Source organism: Corylus avellana, chromosome ca6, assembly GCF_901000735.1.
Source record: "Corylus avellana chromosome ca6, CavTom2PMs-1.0".
In the NCBI taxonomy this organism is placed as follows: Eukaryota; Viridiplantae; Streptophyta; class Magnoliopsida; order Fagales; family Betulaceae; genus Corylus; species Corylus avellana.
The window spans coordinates 274,466-300,302 of NC_081546.1; the positions used below are offsets into that span (position 1 = coordinate 274,466).

A 25,837-nucleotide genomic window follows, 5' to 3' on the forward strand; every position below is an offset into this window, starting at 1 on the left:
TAGTCACTTCCTTTTTTTTTTTTTTTTTAAATAGAATTTTCAAAGTATAAATGGAATTTTCGTCTCATTTTCTTCTCATAGATGCTATTTTATATTTTATTCACCTCAATTATATTAGCTTAAGCGTAATAACTGACAGCTGTTCTTTGTCGACTCATTCTAACAAGCTCTAATAATGATATTTCTCCATTCTTAGCAAGTACTTGGGACTTGACCTGAGGTCAACTATCATAACAAATAATATACATTTTAATAAATAGTTTTAGTGTTGAATAATCGACGTTTCTCCGTAACTTCTTTGGCCCTAGCTAGTTAAGAAAAAATCAAACTCCACAGTCCACACCTGCCTGTGACCGTCGCTGATCAGAAGTTGAAGGCCATTGACAGCTTTAGTGAGCAATTTAATTTGCTTAGAAAATGCAGTAGAAGTCAAATTATCTGACCCTGCTGAGGCTTTAATTAAAGAATATGAAACTTCCTTAATTTGTTCGGTATACTTAAAATATACAGAAGTCAAATATACTTTTATTTATTTATTTATTATTATTATTGAAATTTGACTTCTTCAATTATGTGTTAAACAAACTTTGATCCATGGTAATACAAGTTAAGGCTGGTGACAGCTCATAGCTAACTTACATTATTAATGTCGTTGCAATGTGACTAATGTCGGTTGTTTTTTTTTTTTTTTTTTTTTTTCTAACAAAAGTTTTACTTCTTCAACTGATTTATTTTTCAATTCTAAGTGACATGCATGGAGGAGAAAACCTAGAGAGAAAAATCTGTAGGGGAGGAGGGAGATCCCCTCCCCTCTTCTTTCCTCCCTCTTTCTTGTTTTTTTCTTTATTTTTTCGGTTTATTTTTTTGGTTTTTTTGACAAGTCCAATTGCTCCAGCAGCCATCCTTTTACTTATATTGTGTTGCTTTTGTTTGTCATCTACAGTGCAGCACCGCTCTTTGTTTTCCTAGAATTGGTTGGGCTTTAGATCTAGTCTCTTCAACTAGTTTCACTCAGCCACATGCCGGCCCACTGTGCTTCCTAGCTCCTTAGCTGCATGCCCATCGGCGTAAAACAACTCCATCTCGTCTCCCTCGCCTTGGCTATATATTGTAGTTGTTTGTTGGTTTTTTTTTTTTTTTTATTATTATTATTATTATTTTATTTTTTTAAATAAGGGTTTGACTTCTCTTTAAATTTGCTTTCATTAGCGATCTTGGGGGTGAACGTTTTTGTCCTGACCTTGAGGTAGAGGAGAATTAGTTTCGGTGTGAGGATTTTGCTCTTATGGCAGGAAAAATAAAAGTTGGGAAATGAGCTATCTATGTATTAGATTGAGTCTATCTGGAGCAGATATATTTATTCTATAACTGAAGTTTGTACATGGGTTAGTAGATGTTGAAATCATAGATATTACTTGATTATAGAATTTTTATGTTTGTCTCTATAACGTTGTAACCTTATAGCTTTAACTATGATTTATTATAACATTATCCTCTCTTATGTAAGGGCTTTATACTCTTAATTTTTTTTAATGAATAAATATGAAAGTTTCCCAATTTTTTTTTTTTTTGGTTTTTTTTTTTTAAAAAAAAATAAGTAACGTGCATAGAAAATAAGTGAAATTTAGTGCCAACCAGGTGTCACTTGGGCCATGTCTTTATCTGGTTTTGCATCCTTCAATTGAGATAATTGGATAAGGATTCTTTGCATTGTGAGTCTGTGACCGTTTACTTAAAATAAATGGTCATGATTTTGCCATGTCATCTATTTGAAGACCTCTTTTTTTTTTTTTTTTTTTTTTTAATATTCTTTTTTGCTTGAGCCATCCGTCCACATGTTAGAAAAACTGTTTCGAGATATATATTACAATTCATGAGAGCTTGTTCTTTGTTACAAATTGTAGACCTCTATAATTCTTAAGAATAACATGAATCCTGAGTTATTGAGATTGTGTATACTCACTCCAACCTCAATCCTTTTCATGCCTTAGCATTGGATAACATTTAAATTACAATTTGTTGTCTGAATTACTATTAATACGATCAAACAATAAAGGTAAGAGAGTTCTTATAAGACATATTTTATTAAATAAGTCTTAGGTTGTCTGCAACCGCCTATTTATTCGAGGAGGTAAATTCCATAAAAACTCTCTCCAATTTCATGTCATAATTACTAGTAATCCGTACACCAAAAACGACGGAATACAAATCTCATGTGACCATGTGTATGATGCTTTTTTTTTTGGTCCAAGTGGAGTGCAATGAGCTGATAGCTTGAAACTTCGGTGGTTTTTGACTTGTTATGGGTGTATTTAGCAATACACTCCTCTCAATTTTTATTATTTTTTATTACCAAATAACTTTTTTTACTTTATACATACGAGAAAATCAAATCTCTTAAAATTTGATATTACATCAATTCTCAAAAAAATTTCAAATTTTGCTATATCCCATCAATTATTTTTTATAATTATTAAGAATTATGTACCAAATGGGCATCACCATATTTAGTCGTGTAATTTTGTAGTGATTTTGGTTGGATTCCATATGGTGCTGGCAAAAGTAGTAGCCAATCCGTGGAGAATTGCAGGAAGAAGAGGAACATTCAATTTTGGTGCCCAGAAGACAGCTGCTGAGAGCTCCCTCTTTAATACCCTAAGAACAATTCAAGGAACCTGTCCACTGTCTAGAACATAGAGAGAGAGGGATACTATTAGGTGACAGAGCTTTTATATTTGTCTTGCCCTACATGTGTCATCATCATCATCATCTCCTTCTTCTTCTTCTTCAAACGCCATGAAAGGACCACAAAGCACCGTACACTGGCTAGCAAGTAAGCTAGCACTGTACACAGGCTAGCTAGCTAGCTATCTAGCTACACACCCCATGCAAGCTCCCCCTACTTAATAATTTATAATCCCCCACATTTCACTTTCACCTTATTAAAGTCATACAGGATTTACTGCCACGCTTTTAAAACCCAATAAACTTATTACAAAACATCACATGCATGAGCAGATTTCAGGTTTAAGTCTTTTAAAGCTACGTGGGTTGTTTTGTCCTCCGAAACCAAATGAAATTATTCACTCTCTTAAATGAGTGTGAATATATAATAATAGTATTCAATTTGGAAGGATGAGAATCTCCATTCATTTGTTCAGGCTTTGAACATTTTTTAATGAGAAATGATAGATGTATAATCTTGGCTAATTTTTATTTTTATTTTTTTTTGTGGTTATATATATATATATATATATATATATATATAAAAGATTGAATTTAAAAAAAAATGACATTTTTCTGAAAAAAAAAACTTTTTTTTTTTAAATACTGAATAAAAAAAGACCACATAAGATGTTATTATTTTAGAAATTTTTTTTTTTTTCAAATGACCACATTAAAAAAAAAAAAAAAAAATTGAGCCAAAATTGTGTCTTTATCATCTTTTTTTTTTTTTAAAGAATAATTATTGAGCCAAAATGGTGTCTCTATCATCTCTTTTTTTAAAAGAATAGTTATAGGCCTCGTCTGCTCCGGACAAATTCTATAATCCTCTTTCTGAACCCAATTTAGAATCTCAATTGGCCGGAGAAATTCCTACCGGTTGTATCTAGTATCTACAAAGTGTCAAAGAAGTTTTAGCCAACCAAGGTCCCTTCGACGTATATGATTCCTACAGTTTTAAGGGCAATTTTGAAGAGCATGTCACACGACAAAGCATCTTTATGTAGTACTCTTCCATTTTTGTATAATTTTTTTTTTTCTAAGAACTTTTATTAATTTTGGAGAGTATATCTATTTTTGTATAATTAATATCATTTTTAATTCTCATTTTCATAAAATTTTATTCTAAAATGAATGATAAGAGATATTCTAAGGTACTGGACAAGTAGGCCCCGCACCTCCGGCTGGTAGGCCTCATTCACATACATATAATTACGTAGAAATTTACACTAGATCAAATTCCCGTTACATTTAAAAGGTAAACTTGATTACTTGAAGACCCGAGACTTTTCCAATTAAGACACACCTACAGGAAACAAATCCAAGAAGAATAGAGCTATCAATATTTCTACAAGAAAAACCCACCAAAACCCATCAATGCCATAGCTTTGAAATCCCAAGGAGGCCACATAATGGGAATTCTGATTCGAATTTGCATCAGCCAACTTGGTTCTTGTGTTGGGTTCAAGAACATTGAGCTCTTCTTGCTGGCATGGTTTTACTCCATATGGAACATGGCTAGCTGACATTAACCAAACTGGGTAACAAAGATTTGGGTTGTTCCAGGCTCCAAACCGCCTACCCATTTTCCCATAAAACTCTGCAGAGAATTTAAGCTCTCCTGTCAGATTGTTCCCATTTAGGTAGAGTGCACTAATGCAAGGCAGAGTAGCTAGCTTTGGAGATATCTTGGCTGTGAGGTTGTTGTCACCAAGACCCAGAAATCTCAATCTCTTTAATTTTGAAATGGACTCAGGAATCTCCCCTGCCAAGCCAACGTTAGAGAGATCCAAAATGACCAAGTTGTGTAGGTTAGACCACTCCAAGGTCATGAGGTCTCCACCTATGGGGTTGTTGGACAAGATCAACTCTTCTAAGGAACGCATCCACTGAAGTGACTTGGTCAACCCACCAGAAAATTTGTTATTTCTAAGGTCCAAAAGGGTCAGTTTCTTCAACCTACAAATCCCACTTGGCAGCATCCCTTCCAGTTGATTGTTGCTCAGGTCAAGCTTCAAAAGTGAGGTCAACCCTTCAATAGTCAATGGCAAAGACCCAGATAGTTTATTCCTACTTAAATCAAATATCAGTAGCTGAGTCAACACGCCAAAACTACCAGGAATACGACCAGACAACGAGTTCCCAGAAAGAACCAGACGCTTCAATTTGATCAAGTTGCCAATGTTTACTGGTAATTCCCCAGTTAATCCATTTTCTAATAGCACTAAAGATTGGAGCTTCACGAGGCGGGCACCAAAGCTGGCAGGAATTTGTCCAATGAGACCAGGATTTGATCGGAACTCTAATGATTCCAAGCTGGCAGCAAGTTTCTCCCAGTCATTGGAGGGAATGGCAATGGGATGTCTGCGGGGTGAGACGAAGCAATTCAAGAATGAGAGAATTTTAAGGTGCTTAAGATCAAACAGTTGTGGTCTAAATTCCGGATTTTTGGCACAACCAAGAGAGTTGTCATGAACGGGTCCAATATTCATGGAAGTCACATACCAAAGCCCCTCAAACAGATCACAAGAGACCCCCTGCAGAAGAAAATAAGAAAATGCATCAAACTTAATTGCGATGCCTGAGATTAAATTACACATAATTACATTCATTACATATCTGAAATATATTCATGTGAAAATTGAACTTCAACAGTTGGTAAGAGATGGTTGCTACAATGATCTATTAAGGATGAAAAAAGGGCACTGAACTATAATCACCATGCGCATGGAGCACAGGAGCAGTAAAGAATACATATGTGAAAAATATGTGAAAGTTTATCATTTTATAAGCGAAATATCACTAAAGTGCTTTAGACCTGCCATTTTTCCATTTTCGGCTTTCTGCAGAATATTAATCAGTTCCCAGTAACATTGTAGGCTAGAGACAAGTCCTCCTACTAAGAGTAGAGTAACCAAATGGAAAATGATTGAAGTGTATCTGAAATGTTATTAAATTTTTCATAATTTCATGAAAAAGAGTGTTAGTTTTTTATGTTTGACAAAAAAAAAATGCTTCGTTCTGTTTCTGATACAAGGATGATGATGATAAATTGATTACAATAATGATGATGGTCATGATGATGATTATGATCTTTTTAGGTGTCTTAATGTTAATGGGTTTATTCTATCGAAAAGAAATTCATGATTCACATTCCATTTTTCAAATAAGAAGGTTGATTTCTTTGACATAAAAAGGCCATGATTTTGAGTGTCCAAAGTACTGCCATGCCATATAGATGATAGATGAATACTCAATAGCTTTTAACTGTGAATGACAAACTGAACTGGTTCTGTTCTTTTACCCCAAGGATAAGAAAGAGGTAGTTTTGCAATTCCACAATATAGATTATAGATAGGTGGGAGCAAAGAGTACCTGTATAGGAGTCCACCCACAGGGATCTGGGTATAGACCTGAGCCATTCCACCAATTACCCACAAACCCCTGTACAGCAGAGTATAGAGCTTCCTTCTCTGTTTTCTCCATTGGAGCTACATCAACGTCTGCTCCTCCCAAGCACCAAGCAACCAAACAGAAAAAGAAGACAGGTAAAACGGCATTGTTGCTGGTAATGAAGCTCTTCGTCATGGATATTCAAAATCTTCCAGACCAAAAAAGAAAATGGATCACAGCAAGCTTGATGCTGAAGAAAACAGGGGGAGCCCGGAGTACTAAAGAAGCTTGGCTTGAATTTAAGCGAACATTCAAGCGATTCAATAACATAGGCCTTTCATTTTTTATCCAAAAAAGCAAAGCGGGATATTTTTGGAGTCATAGAGTTCATGATATGAGAGTACGATAAGAAATAGACCCAGAAGAGCAATGAAACAGGACACAAATCCAACAACGCAGATGTGAGCATCCACAGGAATTGGTTCCTTCAGAAAATCAGTGATTTTTTAGAAAACCCAGATGGAAATGAGCGAGGAAGGTCCAAAAAACATGTTGAATGAAGAAGGTAAATCAAAGTAAGAAATCTCAGCTCCTTCTTCCTTGTGTTTATAGAAAAGCTAAGGAAGTATATCATATATAGCAGAGAAAGCACAGTATCTAAGCACAGTTCTCGAAGCTCAATGCAATAATAGTAATAGCAATAGTAATAAAATCGGAACAGTAGCAACCGGAGGGCTTCATAGTGAAAGCGAAAGGTAGGATTGCTTTTTATACGTCTCTGCTTTTGAACATTGATTATTCATGTTTATCAATTGTCATCATTAATTTGTTCTGATTTAATAGCTTCCTAGAGTCTAGAGATATGGTCAAAGGGTGTTGTAGTTGGGAGAGAGATATATGGTTGAAGATATGGTTATAAAGTTGTGGGATTAGTTAGGGTTTAGAAGGTGTTGGGGGGACATAATCCATTGGCCATGCAAAAAGAGAGCTGGAATTAAGGAAGTGCATGCAAGACAAACTCGGGTTTATATTTGCTTCCTTTTTCACTCTCTTTGGGCCGTTGGATTTTTACCTGATCTCTGAGACATTAAACAAAAAAGAAAAAAAGACGGACAAAAGATCAATGAAGCAAAATGCGGCATTAATGGTTGGCTGCAAAATGGGGACAGAGTTGAGCCTGCATTTTTATTTTTCTTTTCAACTTTTTCACTCATGGGACATGATGGTTATGAGATGTGCAGCCTTATTGTCTGACCTTTTTGTTTTGTTTTGGGGAAGGGGAGGGCATGGAACCCCATTTGTCCGGGTTCCAAACACCTAATCAAATCGGCTCTCATGTCCCAGGCCGATACCATTAAACCAGACACTTGTAGAGTGATTTTCTCATTGTGGTTGGACAAAATGATGTACAACCCAAAGCAGCAAAGCCTAGAGGTAATGGGGGTGTATGATGACGACCAGACAGTTATCACTTTCCACTCCCTCACAAAGAGAAGCGAAGGCATAGCAGTATAATCATTGGTTGAAAAGCAACTGAAAACGAGTTTGGACCACCCCGGTTGGGGCCGGGCCCGGGGGTGGAAGAGTAAAAAGGCATAGCCCACGCTATTACTTAATTTTCTTCTCCACAGGCCTAACATTAGCTGACAAGTCGTTTTCCGCCTTATGTAGTTGCCTTTTCGAGGTTACCTCCTTTTTTAGAGACAACTGGGAACCAGAAAAGAGTTGGCTGTTTTTTTCCTTGTCTTGAGCAACACAATTAGCTCTTTCTTTTATACACAACATATATCTCATTCATTTCATTTGAAGGAGATTAAATTGCCACTTGTTCTTTGCTTTTTGCTTAATGCACTCAGTTCGAATTGTTTGAGGGCTTTTGTTTGGATTGCTCACATTTTTAGTGTTTTTCTTTTGTTGTAATTTCCCCCTTATCCCTCTCCCATATTTTTATTTATTTATTTCTAATCAAATAAGGGAAACGGGTTACAAGGATCGTATAAGAAAAGGGTGGCCAACCTAACAATAAAGCCCAAATAAAAAATGTTGTACAAATACAGAAACAATAACAGACAGCATATAATGATTTCATTCATGATCCTAAAAGAATCATAAACAAGTTAGGCTTTTTCAAGGGCTGCACAAGGTGGTAACAAGTAGTAAAAGGAGTCCGTAAAGAGTCCCAAGCGGTGAATGCAACAACCACGAGATTGTTGCAGGAAAGGTATTGTAGTAAACTAGTTAGGAATCGAAGGATGAACACTGGCCAAAGAAGTTTTCTCCACAAGATCAAACCAGACCAAATCAGGAAAACAATAACCCACAGAAAATACAGCAAAAGAAACAAAAATAAAAAATAAATCAACTTCATTTAATTTGATTTATTACTAATTTATTATCCCTCACTTGTTTCTACTTTTTACTAGAAAGCTCATATTATAAGTGTCAGTTACTAACTAATTAAATTTGATTGTAATTGATCTTACAGTGTGATGTGGACGGTCACATTAGTTTATAAGACTACATGACACTTATCACGTCGATCAATAAGAAATTTAATTGTGAACAACGTGACAGACTAACAATGTTATGTAGATTGCTACATCAGTTTGTAAGAGATCAAGTTGTAATAAAAACTGTAGTATTTCAAACTATTTTTTTAAAAGTAATGTTACATACTCATTTCCTATCTCACTATCATACCACTTGACTAATATAACAATGCCTATAAACCTTTAAACCATTCTTTATTAAAAACAAAAAGAGTTGATGGTCACTGTCACATCAGTCCAGTGATATTAGAGTGAGATGAATATTTAGAATAATTGCTACCTAAAGAGTGTTAAATAAAGTCTCTTGGTGTACGTCTTTACACACATTTGGGATTAATTAATCTTGGATTATTCACGATCAATTAAATCTCCAAACCCCAGGTCCCCAAACAGAAGGAAAGAAAAAAGAATTGGGGACCAAAACCCAACTGCCCTGAAAACTGACCCATGCAATATTGCTATTTGCTGCTGTGTGATCGATGCTGATGATTCATCAAGATGTAAGCAGCCAAAAGAAGACTGATGTAAAGGAAAAACAAAGAAATGAATGTGGGAACCAAATAGATCGAGATTCCCAGCAATATTGTCATTCAATTCGAATCAACAAACTCCGGTGTCAACCGTTTGCCTCATCGTCTATCATATCCAGAAATTAAAGGATGTTTTTTTATATGCTTGTGGGATATGAACCAATTGGATGAATTCGATCACTAAGTTTTTATGCCCCAATCACTATTTAGATTGTATTTCCTCCCTGCCCAATTGGCCATATATATATCTTCAAGTACTGGGAAGAAGGTTATTCCTAGTAATTTGGACGGGAATAGAAATATCAACCATCATCACCGCAATTAAGTCAAATGGCTTGACAACATGGCAGATGGAAGTAGTCGAATGCAATAAGCATAAACTCAATGAGAGAGAAGAGAAAATTAAATCAGCATTTATCAGATTCAAATTAGAGACTTTCACTTCATGAACATGATTCCCAACTGATCGAGCAACTTCTTGAAAATTCACCGGTATTCTTGATTTCACTGTAGAGGACACAAGTATTTCACAAGTTTAGAAAACAAACAAGTAATAAGCATATATATATATATGCAAGACTTTTTAAACTCCATACTTTATATATCTAAAGAAGATAACAATGGTATTTAATATAATGGCATAATATTAATTGTAGTGTACATTTTTAGCATTTAGCATTACAGCTACCTCTACCTTTTTAAGAAACAAATTTCAAATTTCAAATTTCAAATACTAAAGTAGTAATAATTAAATAATATGGTCAGGAGTCGGTGAAGTGGCGATATCGATGGTTTATTAAACCAATAAATTGAGCATAATTGAATCGTTGATTAAACCAATAAATATGTTCAATGTAAATTAACATCGATCAAGAAACAATCAACTTAATTAATTAAGGTGACAATGTAAATTAACATGGATCAATTAAAGCCACCCAAAAATATCATAAGGGCCGGGCATATATAGAGTGCAATGCAGTGAGCTAGCAAGAAGAGCTAGCTAGCCTCCTATAATCATAAAGGGAACAATAAATTAATTAACATGACTAATTTAATAAACTCATCAAGGGATAATGGACATTGAACAAAGAGTGATCTGGAATTCTAGTAATTGTTTCATATTACTCAAAAATAAAATAAAAAACACAGAGCCCAAGGGGGCCAAGTACCTCTACTTTTTTACCGATATATTGCAAGACTAACCTGAGCGACAAGAACGCCGAGGTTAAACGGCAAAACATCCATGAACCAGTCATAGGGCGTCTTGCCCGGCGTCTCGCACTCGCAGCAGCATCCGGTTTGCTGAGGAGCTTCTGGAGGAGGAGGTGGTGGCGCCAGCACCTTCACCTATTATTCAAAACGTTCAGTGTAGAATATATAATAACCACCAAAAAACTCCAAAAACAGAAGGAAAAAACAAAAAAGAAAAGCGAAAGGAGAAAAGGGGCCGGGTGTAAAAGGAACACCTCCGAAGTGGTACTCACAGGTTGATGGTGGTGGCTAGAAAGAGCATTCAAGCACAGAGCTAGAAGGGCAGCAGCAAGAATAAGAAGAAGAACCTTCATTGTTTGGCTGTTTGTGTTTGGTGACAGAAAAACCTGGTGATGAAAATGGGGAATATGTGTCGAATGCATGTCAATTCTCTCGATCTATATATATGTAAGGGAAAGGCAAAAGGCCAAAAGAAAAAACACCTTTTCTCACACACACACACCTGATTGATGGAGTATTAGAAAATGGGTATTAACTATTAAGGAATCCTTGCCCATTTCCATTTTGCTTTGAGCCCAAACGACGTCGCCCTCACCAGCAAAGAGAGGCCCACCAGATGGGATCAAGATCATCGGATCCCTCCTCGTAAAAGAAGTTTTACTTAAAATGGAAAACAACCTTTTCAGTCTTTCTCTGCAGAGCCCCTAGATTCGGGTAAGGACAGCTCAGCTAGGACGATGACAGAAGGCAATATTTATCAGGTGCTAACCGAGAGGATCATAGGGGATTAAAAAGAAGCTAATTATAATTAAAATATTTAAGACAACATTCAACATTGTTGTGGCATGAAATCTTTGGCCCAACTCTCTTGTCCTTATTATGTTTAGACACGAGTCTAGATAGAAATTCTCAACCATTTTATTACCCAAATTGATAGAGTTTTTATATAGTCCATCTACCTGAATAAGTTTTAGCTGACACGGCCACATATTAGAATAAGTAGATACAATAAGAGTTTTTCTTCTTTTTTTTGGTCTGAATTGCTAGCAATTTGAACAGAATTTTAGACCAAAATTACTGGAGATTTGAATCCATGAGAATCAAGCAACTTTGTGAGTTCATCCAATTACAAACATAAAAGCATCCTTTCGGGATAGACATTAGGCAATCAATTGACATTGAAGTTTGTTCATCCGAAATGGCTTTTCTTGCAATACCAACAGCAGCAAAACCCTAGATATCCACCAGATCAAATCACAAAATCATTCTTGGTTTAAAGTAAAACCATGCAAACCCACGTTCAAAAGACTAGCTTAAATTATATATAAGCAACGGACATAACAAGCTTAAGCACAAAACTTCATAACTAGCTTATCAAATAGTAGTAGTGATAAGAATGGAGAGCGAACTCAATTAAGCATTTACTCAGATCCACGAGTGAAAGGCTGCTTTCCCAGCTAACAAGCCCTTAGGGAACCACAATGCAATTTCCTTCCTTGCATTCTCAACTGAATCACTTCCTTGAATGGCATTCCTGCAAAAAGTAACTTTAGCATAAGATATTTTCAAATCTCATCTATCACTAATCCAAGGTTTACAATAAAATTAATCATTTTTCAACTTTCCATTTTTGCATTATATTTCAGTTTCATAGCTTCAAACAATTCCTCCAGAAGATTTTCACAAGAAAAAAACTAAGCATTTTTACATATGATGATACTAGCATTTTACATGATATGAGCTACCAACCCATGCTGGGAAAACCTGTCAAACACAACCAAACCAAATAACCAATTGATTAACATACAAAAACAACATAAACCCATTCATGCCTACATGATATGACTATAACTTACAACAAATAAAGAGCACCTTTTCAAATAAAGAGGAATCCTTACCCATAAGCACACACATGTATGCATCCAAGAGTACTCTTCGTCATCCATACAGTTAAAGCATACAAAATCCAGATTGGACCATGTTGTCCAATACAGGGCTTAGGGCACTGATGTAAAGGAAAAACAAATAAATAAATGGAGATACTAGAGATGTGTGAACAGGATATAAAGATCCCCAACAATTTTATTGTTTGGACTAGCAATCCGAGAATCAAATTACTGAGGATCCAGATCTGTGTGAACCGGCACTTCAGCAAAAAAAAAAAATGTTGAAATTGCACCATCAAAATACTTCATAAAAATAAACTAGAGCATGCTGCCCTAGTAACACATCATGCACGATGCACCCAAGTTCTAAACAGACTGCGCACCCCTACACCATCCACCAATTCTTATTACGCATCTCCTCTCTTCATATTACACCTTTTTCTTTCCCTGAAATTACAGGCAACAAAAGAAAAATACAATGCTTCAAAATCCCACCAACTAAAGCTACAGCTTCCCAAATTTTACAGTGGAAGGGAGGAGCTCCTAAGAGTAAACCGAAGAAAAAATAGCAGCCATCACGTTGTGAAGAAAGTCCATATCTTCTTTCCCATTGACACTTCACCAGTATGCTCCAACTCATCATCAAAGTCATCTTCAGACTCATTGATTGTGCTCCCATTCTCGTCTTCATTGCCATATTCTGGTGTATCATTTACTTCCTCACTCAAATGGGATTTGTCAATTGACTTCGCCACATCGGCATCGTCATTAACAATGCCTGATGGTGTCTGAAACTGCATTTATTAGAACAAACAAAAGCAAAAAAAAAATATTAAGATACTTGAGGAAATAAGGCTAACAAGCATCTTAGAACAACACGCGCACACTGAAAATGGGAAAGGCAAGTTTTACCCTAACAACTCTATCCTCAGAGATCTCCATACTTTTTACTGTTGTAACTTGCACCAATTGTGTAATTTGGCCATTGTTGCAAGCAACTCCCACCAATGGTGCAGAAACAGCTTCAGGGACTCGTGCTACTTCCACTGCACCACCACCAGCAGCTTCTTTCTCCCTTGTTATTGTCGGGTCAGCTGAGGTGCGTGCTTCTGTGACCTTCCCTGCACTGCTCAATGTTTAGACAATATTTTAGAACAATCAAATATTTTCTCGACTGGTACAACTTAAGTGAGTACCATGTAAGACATGCATGATTATGTTTCAGGTATGAATTGAACCGCTTCAAGCCTGAAACAGTTATAAAGCATGATTCATTAATTATATTATAGTATCTTCTATATAAGGACATGTTCTACTTATTGTTTAATTCAATTAGAAAATTAATCTTCCTTGTATTCTTTCTATATAAGGTCATATCCTACTTATTGTCTCTTTTTCGGTTATTATTGGAAAGATATCCAAAAAAGCCATTGATATCAAATACCCCAAAAGTCATACTTCAGTAACCTTCAATTCCAATAGTTCCAATACAAACATGCCCACTGTCTAATTCGTTATCACTAATATACACCAACCATAAGAGACCTTTGACCATTGGGAAGAGAATTCGCTACTTAATTTTCTAAGCTGTAAATGCAAGACAGTCGAGTTGGTTGCGAAGTTCTTAGAAGCGGCAAACTTTAGTTTCTTTTTGTTCATCCCTTCGAGCCAAATCACACAATGATTTGATTGCTACAAAATTAGTAATTTCAAGATGATAGTTAGTGAACATGCAACTCTCCTGGTCGACAATCCAAATTAAATAATTGTTTAATGTTTAATGCAACTTTTGTATATAAATATTCCAGAAAGTCCATCTACACCATTGATCTTAAGAAACCAATTACAGAACCAGCAGAATAAATTGATTGGAAATGGAGATGGAACTGTGAGATGTTTGTGAACAAAAACTTCATGAACGAGGCACATTTTTTTGGGATATGCAATAAATTGTTATTAAAAGAAACAGATAGGGTTTAGCCCATATAGACGGGAAGTATAACAAAGATACAGAACCCCATTCAGGGATGTACGAAACCCATTCAACTAAATATTAAACTTCAATCACCAGATAATTGACATGGTCAGTTATCCCTAACCTGTAAAAGAGGCCCATTAATGTCAATAAACAATTTTTACTCTTAAAGTGGAGAGAGCCAACAACAATGATGGGGTCAACCAAGCACGAGTTTGTTGACATGTCAGAAATGGACTCGCCAAGAGTATATTTATAAACTAAAATAAAACATCAAAACGTAAAAAGTAAAAAAGTAAACATAAAAGTTAAAAGCAAAAAACTAAAAAATGCGAAGGCAACAAGCTTTGGTCTATCTCCTTATTCTATTACTGTCAAATCAATACAATTTTGACATATCCTCAAACTTTACTTTCCCTGAAACAAAAAGATACAGGCCTCCTTTCCCACAACCAATAACTCTGCACACAAAATTTTGCATCTAGAACTTCATGGTTAACTGCATTGTGCCAAGCGGTTCACTGAGACAAAAAAAATTAAAAAAACTTACATCTTATGCCGCCTGAGATTGTATCGCTTCTCTCCTGAAGTTTGCACAACTGGAACAGCTTTTAGCCGCCTCTTTCTGCGTCCACCAGCTGTAACACTTTCAGAATGCTCTTCACTGCCAGCATCCTGCTCACTCTCTGTTATCCTTGAGGTTTCATGTTGCCTTTTCCTTGCATACCTGTTAGCTATGTTCTGAGAACGACTGGAATCACCCCTGCTTTCCTCATTGATAGGGTCAATATCTTTAGGATGGACATTAGCATTCAGTTCTGTTTTTTCTGGGGTTTCCCCGAGAAAAACTTTTGCCTCTTCAACAACTGCCTTCACAGAGCGTGTTCTATACACTCCTGACTTGCCCTTCCTCCCAGGCTTGCGCCGACCACTCTTCAGTTCAGATTGCAGGGAATCTTCTGGAACTTCTTGTGCCTTACTGTCCATGTAGCTATGATCATCAATGGATTGAGCACACGTATTATCCACCTCTCTGATGATGCTATCAGATTGGGGCTGCTGGACATCATAAGTATCAGTAGCGATCCCAAAAGATGGTTGTGGTTCATTCTCTGAAATACCATGCCCTCTGGCTCCTTTGTTGACGAGCATACTAGGCACCTTTTTATGTTGTTCTGCATTGACCAGCAAGGTCGATGGTGGCAAAGCCTCTGTCAAAACTGGAGCAGTAACATGCTCCAATTTTTTAGCTGGTGATAAGTTTAAAATCTTTGAGGTGCATTTTCGGAGCCACGACAACCTACCACCAGAGTCTGAAAGTCCCAAATCAGAAGCAGCTACATTGCCTTGAGAGCTCTTCAAAAATTCATCATCCAGCCTCGGCAGAGATATAACCTCCCTATCTTCCATTTCAGGTACTTGGAGATCAGAGAAAGCAAACTCCCTCGTGATTTCCCCACAACTTTTGCAACTCTTCAGCGTCTCAACAAACGCAATGAAGCGTCTTCTTTCCTCAATAAACTGTCCCCGCTGCTGCTTGAGCTTCCTGCTAAGACTGCCAAGCTCATCAATATCTTTACGCATTTCAAGTTGGTTTATTTCCAGCTGCTTCTGGTTCAATTTAAGTTCCTCTCTTTCCTTCTGTATTCTATTCCTTTCAGACTTCACTTCTTCCCATTGCCTCTCAGCAACTTCATTCAAATGATTAATATTATTATGCACTTTCTCTCTCTCCTCCTCAAATGCTGTTTCCCTTTCCTGCAGGTGCTTCTCCATTTGTTCACGTCTTTTCTGTAAATCAATCTCAAGATCCCTTCTCTGCAATTCAAACTCTTCAAGCATTTGACTACGCTCATTCTGAGCTTTCTCCGACAAAGCTAGTTGTTCATGCTTCATTAAGGAGGCAAATGATTCTTTCTCCTGTTGAAGAGCTTCCAACTCCCTCTTTATATTTTCATGCATTGCAAGTTTCTCTTTTTTCAACCTTTCTTCTTCAGAGTGCTGCAACTTCCCCAATTTTTCTCTCTCTTCAACAATTTGCCTTAGCTCCCTACTAATATCAGCTCTTTTCTCATCCAACACTTCCCACTCTTTCTCAAACTTCTCTCGTTCTTGTTTTAAATCTCCACCTTCCTTCAAAAGCAGCTCCTTTTGAAGTCTGTAATTCTCTATCTCCTGTTTCAATTGTGACTGCATACGGAGATGTTCTGACCTCTCTTTCTTAGTTATCCTCAGTTTCTCACTCTCTTCATGAATTTGCTGCTTCTGCTGAGTATTCTCATTCCTTAACTTCTCAATCTCAACTCTGAGAATTTGCAGTCTCTCTTGATCAGCAATTATTTGTTGCTTTTCTGCCTCCAGCCTTTTCTCATCAGCTTTCACAGCCTTTTCTATCTCTTTACAAGTTTTCATCTTAGACTCCATGTCCTTCTCTTTCTCATTCAATCTCTCTTGTCTCTTATCCAACAATTGTTCGTGTTTTTTCAACTTTTCTTTCTCATGGTCAACCTTAACCTTCCTTTGCTCCACATCATCTAACTTGCTACTATATTCCTCATCAAGGGATTTCCTTTTTACTTCTACTTCCAGCTCAAACTCCTGCATTTTGGCATCCAGAATAGTCCTTTGCTCATCAAGAAGCTTTTGAATCTCCACCTGTGAAATAAGCCAGATATATGAAATGTCAGACTGCTAAATCAATCAAATTACCAAAAGCTATTCAAGTCCTTTAGGCATAAATAACACCAGAAACAATACACAGGACCCTACTTGATCAATAAGATCTGAAACACACACCTACACAAACAGGGCAGATAAGTTCTGTATCATTCAGAATAACTATCACAGTCTTCCATATCACAAGTTGAAGCATCTAATTTAGATCATGTGCAAACATGCATCTCATCCTCAGAAAATATATCATCCAGTTGTTTATAATCATCACCATAATAACCAGGTGTCAAAGAATCCAATCCACCATATATAAGGATCGATAACATTGTAAGTCTAGCATGATAAGAGTTCTCATTGATTTTATGACACTCTCCCATTCAATCAGCACACACCAAGCACTTACCTACATGCACAAAGCATACCATCATTAAAAGACAGTAGGTCCAACCTTTCAAGATTTTTTTTCTTGATAAGTAAAACAAAATAAAAATTGCTGAGTCAACTCTTATTAAGCAGGAAAAAAATTGTTGGCACTCACTCTTTCTCTAGCATTAAGCTTTTCTTCCAACACAAGTAATTCCTTCTCCTTCATCTCAATGAAGCTTCTGTGAGAGTTGGCTTCCTGCAATCAAATTAACAAAACAAAGGAGTTATTAACAAGCTTTAGATGATAAACTTATTAAAACAGTTCAACTGAACAAGAGACCCACTTTCTCTTTTACAACCAAGTCCTCCAGTCTTTTCTTGATATTATCTTCCTTCTCTTTCAACGTTGAGTTGGATAAATCAATCCCCTTTTGAGCCTCTTCGAGGTCCCTCTCTTTTTGCTTAAGAGTTGCATCTAGTTGATTAGCCTTCTCCTCTCTCTCATTAAAGATTCTCCTGCTCTTGCATAGCCTCTCCTCCCCTTCCTGTAGTTTCCTCTCCCACTCTCGCAAGTCTTCTCTTTGTTTATAAAAAATTTCCTTATGTGCTTCTTGCCTAAGTGCAATTGGAAGACATGTAAGTATAATGCAAAACACCAGTTGACGAGAGTTGCATGTTCAATGAAGTAAATGTGTGCACCTCTGTGTGATCAGTGTATGTTGTGTATGTATGATCATTAACTATCACATTAAAGATGCTAAGCATAAAACATACTCAGTTGTTAAGGAGAGACGCTCCCTCTGGAGAACACTTTCATGAGCCTCCACCTTTTGCAATCTCATCTCCAATTCTGACTTCTTTCGGTTTACCTCAGCAAGCTTGGCTTCAGCAGCATGCAATTTTTCTTCTACCTCCAAAGATTTCTCTTCAGTTCCAACAACCAAAGCATCTGCCTCAGTCAACTTTGTCTCAGACACAAGCCTAACTTGGTCATGCTCCTCTTGAATTTCACGCAGAGCCTTTTCAAGCTGCATTGAAGATACACATGACCAAGATATCAATGAGCAAGACACCAAGACAGTAAATTACACTCCAAGTACAAACAAAATAACCCAAAGTAATAGAAAGAGCAAATTGAAACACATCCCTTCAAATATTTAAATTAAAAAGAAGCATTCAGCAGTGGCTATATCTAAAAGTCAACTTGTTACAATGATGCTACAGAATCAGGAAAGCAGCAACCAGAGAACAGAACTCTAGCATAAACAAATTTGTTCCACCATGAAGGCATTGAAGAATGTAAAAAGATCACCAATTCAGACACTTGATTATGATGGCAAGGATATTTATTAAGAATCACACGGTTAACAAAAAATATGTAGATATGTCAACTGACCTTTTACATAACTGATCTTCTAAAACAATAACACAGATGAAGATCACATTTAAAAAAAAAACACACACACACACACAAACACAAAAATAAAAACAGCAAATTAATATAAATAATGCACAGACAAAATGATATTTGTTAATTATCAAAAAATAAAAATAAAATAAAAGGCAAAAAAAACAAATATCCATACCCACATATATAAGATATTAAAAAACGCATTACAAATATCATAGCCTTGGTACTCAAGGACACTCGTGCCTATCAAGATCATAAATAGCAGGCAACCATAAACAACCAGGATGATGGGACAACTTTGAGACTAAATAAAAGATAGAAAGCAGTATGCATACATCTCTCACACACTGCTTCTCAGAACTCAAAGCTTTTCTCAAATTCTCCTCTCGCTTCTCAACTTCAGATACTGAAATAAAGTGTGCCGACTGTTCACGTTTGAGGATCTCCTGAGTTTCTACTAGCGCTTGCCTCAGTTCTTCATACTTCGATGTCCAATCTCTATTTTCAATCAAGAGAAGCCCCATGTTGTACTGGTAGTCATAAAGCTGCCCAAAATAATAGTTTATGAGATAATGTAAGAGAATTCCACTAATACAAGGCTTTGCCAAAAAATTCCAAAGTATCTAACATATAATACAGAAGAACCAGAGGATCACGCAACACAAAGAACAGAAGTATAAGGCAATGGCTCCCACAAAAATACACATGTACAACTTTCTCTGGAATGTAAGCTAATTGTTCCCACAAAATGTCTTGATTGTGAGACATTATCCTCACTTTCAAAAAGAGGGGTGTCCAAAGGAAAAACCCATCGAAGTCGTCAATGTGCAGAACTCCGAAAAGGGTATCAAAACCAAAAAATTGCCTACAATACTATTTTCCTAGAAACTCTTCCTACTTGGCAGCAATATTTCCAATCCATAAACCTCTATATACACCCTCAATTCCCCTGTAACACAAATTACTAACACCTATTCCGCTCAAAATTGTGCAAAAATTAGAACCGAATCAACAAAATTGAACATCACCCAAGAATCAGAATTTAACGCATTGCCCATCACAGTACACCAAACCAAACATCGAAAAGAAACTCAATAACGTTCACGCACACCTTCAATTTCCCAGTAACACTAATTACCAACATCCAGTCAGTACCCTCTGAATTTTACAAAAACTAAAACCTAATTAACAAAATTGAACATAGCCGGCTATTCAGAATTGAACGCATTCCAGACCCGCCTTTCCAAGTGAACCAACCCGAAAAAAGAGATGCAATTAACCTCGCTCTGAAGCTTCGAGATCTTCTCCAAGAGCGCCTGGCGGTCCTTCCTCTCCATGGCCGCCTCGTCCAGCAACCCGGCCTCCCTCAACCGCTTCCAGTCCTCCATACTCTCAGTATCCAACCCCGCCGCCCCATCGCCGCTCAACAAACGCAGCGGCGGTGGAGGCGTCGAGCCGTCGGCAAACGCCACGGCCTTGCCCTTCGCCGCCGCACTCGCTGGGTTCGGAGCAGCGCTCCTCTGAGCCGTCGCCGCCGGCCACGCCTTCCTCAGCGGCGTCGTTGTCGTGAACATTTACGAACTCCGCCGAATAGTAAACCAAGAAAGAAAGAAAAGACAGTGAAAACGCTTTGCTTTCTTGAAGCCCTAGAATCCCAGAGTGATCCACTGTTCCGTACAGCGGCGATGTAGCCAGAACCGAGGTTAAAATCGGCGGTTTCAATGGGTAATTCGGCGTGTGTTTGAATCGGAAGAAGGGAAAATTTGAATTGAACCACAGGGTGGTGCTTTTAGTTCCTTCTTTTTGTGTCTGAAGAGAGCTCCAGAGTGAAATAATGAGTGGGGTGGTGAGAGGAAGGCTCGAGTTCTTTGTTTTCTTGTTGGCCGTTGGTTGTGTTCGACACGACGTCGGTGTACTTATTACGCAGGCCCATACTGCCGGGCCTGCTATTGGACCAATTCTGGGCCTTGTGGTTTTCCTCGTTAAATCCTATTTAGGTACTGATTTCTTATCTTTTTAGATGAATACTTGCAAGATTGTTTGTTGGTGACCTCCAAGTCTACCTCAATTGATATCTCCTTAGTGAGATGAATATTTGGGCCCACAACTCTACATATTTAACTTGGTACTTACCTGTGTGAAGAAGTTACCCCATCTGGATGCCACTGTTGGGGAAGCCAATGATGCTTTCTTGGCGGTTAGTTTTGCTCCTGATTTTGGTTGTTTCTCTGTTCTCCTTGTTCTCCTTGAAGGGGATTCTTAGCTATGTATCCTTGCCTTCAATAAAGATCATCTCTTTTCAGATTGGCTTTGTGCCCCCTGTAATTACTGATATTTGCTTACATTTGCTACAGTTTGCTAATTAGATCGCGTCGAAAGTTTTAAGATGTGCTAACTCGATAGCACACTTGGTTGCTAAATGGGCTGCTTCCCACAATGTGTTTGAAAGCATTCCCACTTGTTCCCCTTTTCTCTCCTCCTTCCGAATTAAGAATGAGAGAGACCCTCCTTTGTAGTCCTGTCCCCCTTCCCCTCTTTGCTTAGGAAAAAAACAAAAGTCTAATTGTGTTTTGAAATTAAAAGTCTAATCTCCTTGTTTTCTCTCCTCAAAAACCCATAGTTCTCCCTCACCGGCCGTCATGGAAGGAAAGAGTCTCGGCTCCTTCCTTCTCCTCCTCACCCTTCTGCCTTCTCCCTCTCCATCTCTCTATCCTTCTTGTCTCTTTTGAGGCTAAACCCGTCTCTTCGGAGACCCTATCCGCTTCTTCGGAGGCACAATCTGCCTTTTCGGAGGCCTTATCCAATGCTTTAGGCGTCTTATCTTCATTCAATAACTGTATCGTTTTATCCTTCATCATAATAACTCCGATCATCGTTCTTATCAGCCGTTCCAAGGTGGGGATTCACACTCTTCTTGAAATCTTTGGTTTTGATTTTTTTAAAATCAGATCTATCGATTTCAGGAAGTCTCGGACGTACACACGCCACTCCAATGGGTTCCTAGGTGTGTTCGCCACCGTTTGCCATCTTCATCTGTTTCACCCAGCCGCCACGCACCGGAGCGTGTTCAACACACGCCTCGCGGGCGCATGTGCTCCGCACGCTGTCGTGTGCAACCGGAAAATTGCCAATCCGCCATCTCTCACCACCTAGGCAGGTTTACCACATGCATGTGGTCATCTGCGACTCTGCCATCTACGAATCTGGTGTTGCTGTTTTTTGGAATTGGTTCTTTTACTTTGTTTTGGTACTCTCTGTTATTTGTTTTGCTGCTGTGCTTTTCTATTGTGGTTTTGAAAGAGCTCTCCTTAATTTGCAGTTGTGGTTATTAGGTTTCCTAACAGGAAAATTTTTCATACTGCCATCAAATGTCTTTTGTCTGCCGCCGGTGAAGCCCATGATGCATATCAAGTTGTTCAAGATTGTACTTTTGTTTTTTATTTTTTGGTTTGTAATTGGCTTATCTCTAGTGCACTTTTTTGTGCACGATGGACCGCTTTCAACCTTCGGGTTCAAAAGCATTCTCAACTGTAATCTCTTTTCCCCCTTTTGCTTAAAAAAAAAAAAACCTACACATTTTAAAAGCAGTTAAACCAAACCAACACCTAATGTGATAGAGTACTATGTAATAGGAGATGGCAAAGTGCATTATAAATTTGATCAATAACCTTGTTGTAAAGTGCTATTTATCATTAGACAGATCCCCTCCCCCATGTTACTAAATTTGAATTCAATAAAATAAGATTTAATCCAAATAAAATATATTCCTACCTCTATGACTATCATGAGGTGATTTTCACTCTCCGATTTTTCATCTTATTTGGCAACCAACCTAAAGCTATTTAAGCTACCACCTTACATATGGATATGGTAGCTAGATTTAGCGTAAAATTGTTTCAGAATTAGTATCTACGCAATTTCGAATTAATTATTTCTTGATTGCCTGATATTAGAATCTTATTTTATTAATTGTGATCATTAATTTGTCATTCATAGACCAAATTAATCTACGCAATTTAGAATTAATTATTTCTTGATTGCCTGATATTAGAATCTTATTTTATTGTGATCACTTGTCATTCATAGACCAAATTAAACGATGATTTTATTTTATTGTAATTAAGATTTTATTTTTTTTGGTAATATTTTGCATTAATTCTCTAATTGTATTTTCTATTCTGACTAGCATTATTCATCTATATATATCTCTTACTTGGAATTTACATCCAAACGTTCTATTCTCTAAATTATTTGAACGTACGTATATACACATGGGAGGCATTGATCATGTCATGTTTCATTTACGAATCGTGACTGCCTCTATTCTCTCCAATTATCTTATAGGGCTTTTGATTACAGCAGTTGCTGCTAGCAATGGTGGGTTTACCGTTGAGTTAATCCGACAAGACTCTCCTAAATCTCCCTTTTACAATGCTACTCAAATGAGAAAAATCCATCCAAGTGCCCTCCAATAAGAAGTAAGTAGATACCAAATTTTGAGTATCCTAAAGCTCTCAATGGGAACGCCACCCATAGACATCTATGGCATTGTCGATACGGGTACTATATATTATATATTATATATTATTTTGATGTCTTTGTTTTTATTTATTTATTTAAAATTGAACATATATTTTTCATTCTCGCATGCATGCAGGTAGTGACCTTACTTGGACGCAATGTGCACCTTGTGATGGGTGCAACCAGAAAAGTAATCCCCCATTTGATCCTTCAAAGTCCTCAACATATAGTGACATTTCTTGTGAATCCAATACAACATGTGATCAATGTTCTCCTGAAAATCAGTGCATGTATGATTACAGGTATGTAGATGGTTCCTTCACCAAAGGTGTTTATGCCAAAGAAAGTGTAACCATGACTTCCACCTCAGGAGAAAATGTTTCCTTCGACATTATTTTTGGGTGTAGTCATAACAGCGGAGGGGATTTCAATGACCCTGAGATCATGGGAATCGTTAGTTTAGGGCTAGGGGGTTCATCCTTTGTTACTCAAATAGCTTCCGTCTTTGGCAGTAGGAGCTTCTCCCATTGCTTCACCACATTTGGCAGTGATCCTAACCTTTCAAGCAAGATAAGTTTTGGGAATGACAGTAAAGTTTCGGGTGTTGGCGTGGTTTCAACACCTTTAATATCCAGAAAGGATGAATCTTTGTATGTTGTCGCACTAAACGGAATTAGTGTTGGAGATAAATATTTGCCCTTTCACTCTTCTTCCGTTTCCACTACAGGAAAAGTTGTTCTTGATTCAGGAACTCCGCTCATGCATTTCCCACAAGATTTATACGACCGCTTGGTGGCAGAAGTAAAGAAGCAGATTCCATTGAATCCCATTGTGGATGACCATCTCCTTTGATATAAATTTAGACGGTGCAGATGTGGTGTTAACGCCTATACACACCTTCATTCCCCGTGAAGATGGGACTTCTTGCTTTGCAGTATATAGTGTATGTTTCTGAAAGTAGTACTACTACTGGTGAATTTGGGATATATGGAAACTTAGCTCAATCAAATTTCTTGATCGGGTATGATATAGAACAAATGACCATCTCTTTCAACCCCACTGACTGCACCAAATACTGAAGTTACTCCACTAAATTGAAAAATTATTATATTAGGCGCCTTTTATTTTATAATCGATCGATCATCTACTCTTTTAGTCTTTGATCAGTTGAATATGGATGGAAGAGATTCCTACTCGTGTTTTTGACATTGTATCCCTAGACCAATTTGCTCTTTTTGTTCTCTAGAATTTCGTTTGAATGAAATAAAAGATGATTTGAGATTTAAAAAAAAAATGAAATAATACTTGTTCTTTCTGTTGTTCACGTTTATCAAATAATTTATTTTATTAATTTAATGCTGTCAATGTATTATGATTTTTTTTTTTTTTTTAGGGTCAAATAATCGAATTAAGAAGAAAAGGGGGAAAACAAGAGGGGCATGTGAATATATCATTGTATCACGTATAAAACTAATTAATATAATAATTTATAAAACTATTTTCATATGTGTTACTATGCTATTTACTAAGTAGCTAATAAACTATATATTAAACTAATTTATTAAATCTTATAGAATTTCAAACATATATAATACATGTTATATATTAATTTATATATAAATATAATAGTATATAATATTAAATAAATAATAATCATTTTAATTTCTATATTTTATTTTTTTTGTTTAAAAATAATATTCTTCTTTTTTGAAAATTCAAAATTAATTAATTTGTCCATGCTTAAGTTTTTCTAATCGATCTGCATATGGAAGAACAATTTTTCCGAACATGCATGGGATCAATTAGCATCAACTAATACATAAAGAAATTCAATAATTCATAATAATAATAATAAGCTAATGCAAGTTATTACTATGATGGTAAATTAGAGAGCATTGGCTGGCGTTTTGTAATATATATATATATGGAATAACTAAATTCAAAAGTGAAGAACCAAATCTTAAAACAAAATATTCAATGCAAAAGAAAATCATGAAATTTTGGAAAATGAACTCGCCCGGGACTTGATCGGGATCCGCCAGGACTTGATCGGGTATTAAGAAAATTTAAAACACTAAATTTGTTGCATGGGAAAGTTGATTTCAAATCTTCTATAACACCTAGCATTATCACATGATTAATTAAGATTTTCCATTTTAAGACCAAAAACCTAGTCAATTTTCCCATAACCGCATGTCTACATGTTAGAGATTTTTTTTTTTTTTTCCTTACATGCAAAGTCGTATGGAATGATATTGCATAAGATTTATTTATTTATTTTTTAATTTTAAGAATCTTACTATGGACCACCAAATGGCATGAGATATTTTTTTGGAACCATTGGCTTAGGCACCTTAATTAGTTAATATCCTTGAATTTAGTAAAATTTTATTCATCGTCCCAAACCCGGCCCTCACATCGATTCCCAAAGTCTATGTGTGCCAAGATGTTTTTAACCAAAAGATTAATCATAAAGGACGATGTCACACTAAATTTAAGGATGTGAGGGTGATATATAACATTAATGCTAGTGTAACCAGATTCTTAGGAACATCTCATACTATTATAATGTGCTTGTTACTCTTGTAGTTGTAGTC

The 25,837-nt window shown here is 36.7% G+C and overlaps 4 protein-coding genes across 5 annotated transcripts; 1 reads left to right on the plus strand and 3 right to left on the minus strand.

The window, feature by feature from the left end:
• Positions 1–3,933: 3,933 nt before the first annotated feature.
• On the minus strand, positions 3,934–6,769 carry LOC132184381 (piriformospora indica-insensitive protein 2-like). Its single transcript, XM_059598002.1, has 2 exons — positions 6,100–6,769; positions 3,934–5,261 (listed from the first exon to the last, which is right to left on the minus strand). Exons 1-2 carry the CDS (start codon positions 6,310–6,312, stop codon positions 4,020–4,022), a joined length of 1,455 nt encoding a protein of 484 aa, XP_059453985.1. The 5' UTR covers positions 6,313–6,769; the 3' UTR covers positions 3,934–4,019.
• Positions 6,770–9,351: 2,582 nt separating this feature from the next.
• Positions 9,352–10,852, minus strand: LOC132185886 (uncharacterized). Of its 2 annotated transcripts, XM_059599692.1 has the most exons (3): positions 10,681–10,852; positions 10,400–10,543; positions 9,352–9,703 (listed from the first exon to the last, which is right to left on the minus strand). In XM_059599692.1, the coding sequence occupies exons 1-3, from the start codon at positions 10,828–10,830 to the stop codon at positions 9,701–9,703; spliced, it is 297 nt and encodes a 98-aa protein (XP_059455675.1). In that variant the 5' UTR covers positions 10,831–10,852; the 3' UTR covers positions 9,352–9,700. The 2 variants fall into 2 exon arrangements, with proteins under 2 accessions (XP_059455675.1, XP_059455674.1); XM_059599691.1 differs by lacking the exon at positions 9,352–9,703 and having other exon boundaries at positions 10,372–10,543.
• A 1,607-nt stretch (positions 10,853–12,459) lies between these two features.
• Positions 12,460–20,590, minus strand: LOC132184170 (nuclear matrix constituent protein 1-like). The gene is made up of 8 exons (XM_059597689.1): positions 20,000–20,590; positions 19,055–19,264; positions 18,083–18,336; positions 17,653–17,923; positions 17,481–17,564; positions 14,820–16,924; positions 13,207–13,420; positions 12,460–13,088 (listed from the first exon to the last, which is right to left on the minus strand). Exons 1-8 carry the CDS (start codon positions 20,291–20,293, stop codon positions 12,870–12,872), a joined length of 3,651 nt encoding a protein of 1,216 aa, XP_059453672.1. The 5' UTR covers positions 20,294–20,590; the 3' UTR covers positions 12,460–12,869.
• Positions 20,591–23,236: 2,646 nt separating this feature from the next.
• LOC132183893 (aspartic proteinase CDR1-like) lies at positions 23,237–24,319 on the plus strand. The gene is made up of 3 exons (XM_059597359.1): positions 23,237–23,279; positions 23,377–24,071; positions 24,176–24,319. The coding sequence occupies exons 1-3, from the start codon at positions 23,237–23,239 to the stop codon at positions 24,317–24,319; spliced, it is 882 nt and encodes a 293-aa protein (XP_059453342.1).
• Positions 24,320–25,837: the final 1,518 nt, after the last annotated feature.

Bases quoted from the DNA above. Each gene is read 5' to 3' on its own strand.
- LOC132185886 (XM_059599691.1), bottom strand. From the start codon at position 10,830: ATGCATTCGACACATATTCCCCATTTTCATCACCAGGTTTTTCTGTCA. The intron at 10,544-10,680 runs GTGAGTACCACT...TTTGAATAATAG, and splicing joins CTAGCCACCACCATCAACCT to GTGAAGGTGCTGGCGCCACC.
- LOC132184381 (XM_059598002.1), bottom strand. From the start codon at position 6,312: ATGACGAAGAGCTTCATTACCAGCAACAATGCCGTTTTACCTGTCTTC. The intron at 5,262-6,099 runs GTACTCTTTGCT...TTTCTTCTGCAG, and splicing joins GTGGGTGGACTCCTATACAG to GGGGTCTCTTGTGATCTGTT.
- LOC132184170 (XM_059597689.1), bottom strand. From the start codon at position 20,293: ATGTTCACGACAACGACGCCGCTGAGGAAGGCGTGGCCGGCGGCGACG. The intron at 13,421-14,819 runs GTAAGTTTTTTT...AACATTGAGCAG, and splicing joins AATCTCAGGCGGCATAAGAT to TGCAGGGAAGGTCACAGAAG. The intron at 13,089-13,206 runs GTAAAACTTGCC...TAATAAATGCAG, and splicing joins CTGAGGATAGAGTTGTTAGG to TTTCAGACACCATCAGGCAT.
- LOC132183893 (XM_059597359.1), top strand. From the start codon at position 23,237: ATGGGAACGCCACCCATAGACATCTATGGCATTGTCGATACGG. The intron at 23,280-23,376 runs GTACTATATATT...GCATGCATGCAG, and splicing joins CTATGGCATTGTCGATACGG to GTAGTGACCTTACTTGGACG. The intron at 24,072-24,175 runs GTGGATGACCAT...CTTGCTTTGCAG, and splicing joins AGATTCCATTGAATCCCATT to TATATAGTGTATGTTTCTGA.